The following is a 2,406-nucleotide window of genomic DNA, read 5'->3' on the forward strand; positions in this document are numbered from 1 at the left end:
ACAAGGCAGGCAGATGATACAGTACACGGGAAGTAAGACGAGGATCCAGCAAACAGGAACTGAAGAGGGAGGGCTTTTAAAGGGGACAGAGACAAAGAGAGAGCTGACGAGGGAATTGAAAACAGGTGCAGGCAGAACAGAGAAACAGAGCAAGGGAGGACACAAGAGGGCAGCAGAGGACAACAAATGGAAAACCAAGAAAAACAGGAACAAACAGACCAAGACTCTGACAGTACATGTTTTTAGATATGTATTTATGCCTAATTGACTTTATTTACAAAATAATACTCAAGAAGAGCAGATATGTTCAGATACTGTTCATCTTGTGCAGGCTGAGTGCCAATGTTGACAGTGCCATAATCCAATAACTATTGAATTCTATTTTAAGTTTTTAATTTTCTCTGAAGGTCAGACTTGACATACAAGGCAAAGGTGAACTATCTGAATAATAATTTAATAAAGAAGGAGAGTTGAATAAATATAACAATTAAACCCAATAAATTAAATTTAGACTATTTAAAAATGAGAAATTTTGATTTAACAGGAATTAACCGGTCGCATGATTCTCCTCATACCTAAAAATCGTTTATCTAGCCAGCAGTTGTATCGCTGTTTCTTTTGCCTGTGTTAAAGATAGGCTCTGTGTGTCTGCATCTTTAAGCTCCATCTCTCCGTTTCTTTTTCCTGAAAAAAAAAGATCACTGGGGACAAACTCTTCAAATAACACTTCCTAACATGTATGTAATAAATAACCAGGAGACATGAAAACAGATTTGGATATAAATTGTAATCTTGCTCAGATCAGAGAAGTTGCTTAGAGTCACAGAAGGCAGCTGCTCACCTCTCAGGAAGCAGCCCTGATTAACAGTTAAAGAGGCATTTAATGGATCTTCAGTCTGCTTCATCACCTGCAAAGTGATGTAAAAAGAACAGCACAACCAACAGACATGGGATAAGAGACTCAATAAACACCTTGATACTATCACTGAAGTATGAGTAGTATTATTTAATTTAAGGATCAGAATATGGGCTTTATCATGTTACCCTTACAGTAAACTATTGTAGCTGACATCTGTTTGTTTAATCTAACATCTGCTGTAAATCCTGAACTTTTAGGAGGAGCTCAGGTTCAGCATTCAGCCTTTTCAAAGTATAAAGGGAACGTTTATTCAATTTAAAACATACACTTCAAGGATAAAATGCTGCTTTTCCGTACTTTTTTAAAGTCTTTATAATACTTTTTATTTTGTTTTATGTATATTTCTGCTTAATGTATTTCATGTCTGTCCTGTAAATCAGCTCCTGCCACGCTGGGAAATTACATTGTAAAGGACAACAAAAAAGCCAGTGTAAGTAAAAAAAAATAAAAAAAACACTCAGTGAAGATGAGCAGAATTAACAGATATTCCTTTTAACATTTCATCACTGTCATCAGCATGCATCAGTCCAATGGTGTTCTTCAACTGCTCCGATGCAAAGTCGGGCGAAAAGGGATCAGAGAGCCAGAGGAGCTGTCAGACACTCGACTCTGAAAGTGTAAGACTGTGGCGCTTGTTCATTAGTACCTCTAAGTGAAGTACACATTAATGTTTAAGGAAGTGAATAACAAATCCTACTTCACAGGTAAGTTCCCAGTGTGTCTCTGGGTGTGTGTGTCCCAGTGGCCTGCTGTCCAATGGGATTGGAGGCTGTGTGAACGAGGAGGACTGTCCCTGCCCACATGGTGGAAAATATTACAATCCAGGAGAAGAAATCACTGACGACTGCAATAAATGGTGAGTTAAGATGCTTGATTTCATAGCATACATACTTGTCTGATTGGTAACTTTACGTGTTTATTTATAATTTAGCAAATGCAGAAACAGGAAATGGGAATGCACTAAAAATGACTGTGGTGGGACCTGTACCATTTATGGAGAGGGGCATTACATCACTTTTGATCAAAAGAAATTTGCATTCAAGGGGGAGTGTGGCTATATTTTCTCTCAGGTATAGTCAGTTGTGATATTTTTTTATTTTTTTGCCATTGTGTTGAAGTAGTTTTGTTAAACTGATTTAAAACTGGTGCAGGATTACTGTGGAGACAATGTGAATGGTACCTTCAGGATCCGCACTGAAAACATCCCTTGCTCAGAAGGTGAAACTATTTGCTCCACTAGCATCAAACTCTACCTTGGGGTGAGTAAATTCATGGCATTTAAAAAAATATCTGAGTCATAGATCTTACAGTCAAAGCTTATATGCAGGAGATGCTTCTGGAGATACAAGAAAAATTTAAAAAATTATAAATACATATTATAAATTCATATTTCTCTTGTTTCTACTTGTTTAAACACCAAATTGGCAGTGGGACAGAAATCAGTGAAATACTTATGCTGGTTGATTAGAATTTATTTAAATTTTTAT

General features: G+C 36.8%; 1 protein-coding gene across 1 annotated transcript in view; it reads left to right on the plus strand.

Moving 5' to 3' along the window:
• Positions 1–2,406, plus strand: part of LOC107100626 (mucin-5B-like) — a 38,617-nt gene that overhangs the window by 11,067 nt on the left and 25,144 nt on the right. The window contains exons 15-19 of the mRNA XM_015399197.1: positions 1,293–1,349; positions 1,436–1,536; positions 1,624–1,775; positions 1,851–1,989; positions 2,071–2,178. Of these exons, the coding sequence (XP_015254683.1) occupies positions 1,293–1,349; positions 1,436–1,536; positions 1,624–1,775; positions 1,851–1,989; positions 2,071–2,178 (557 nt within the window). The remainder of the gene's footprint in view (positions 1–1,292; positions 1,350–1,435; positions 1,537–1,623; positions 1,776–1,850; positions 1,990–2,070; positions 2,179–2,406) is intronic.

Source organism: Cyprinodon variegatus, unplaced genomic scaffold (assembly GCF_000732505.1).
Source record: "Cyprinodon variegatus isolate N-32 unplaced genomic scaffold, C_variegatus-1.0 Scaffold994, whole genome shotgun sequence".
Classification (NCBI taxonomy): Eukaryota; Metazoa; Chordata; class Actinopteri; order Cyprinodontiformes; family Cyprinodontidae; genus Cyprinodon; species Cyprinodon variegatus.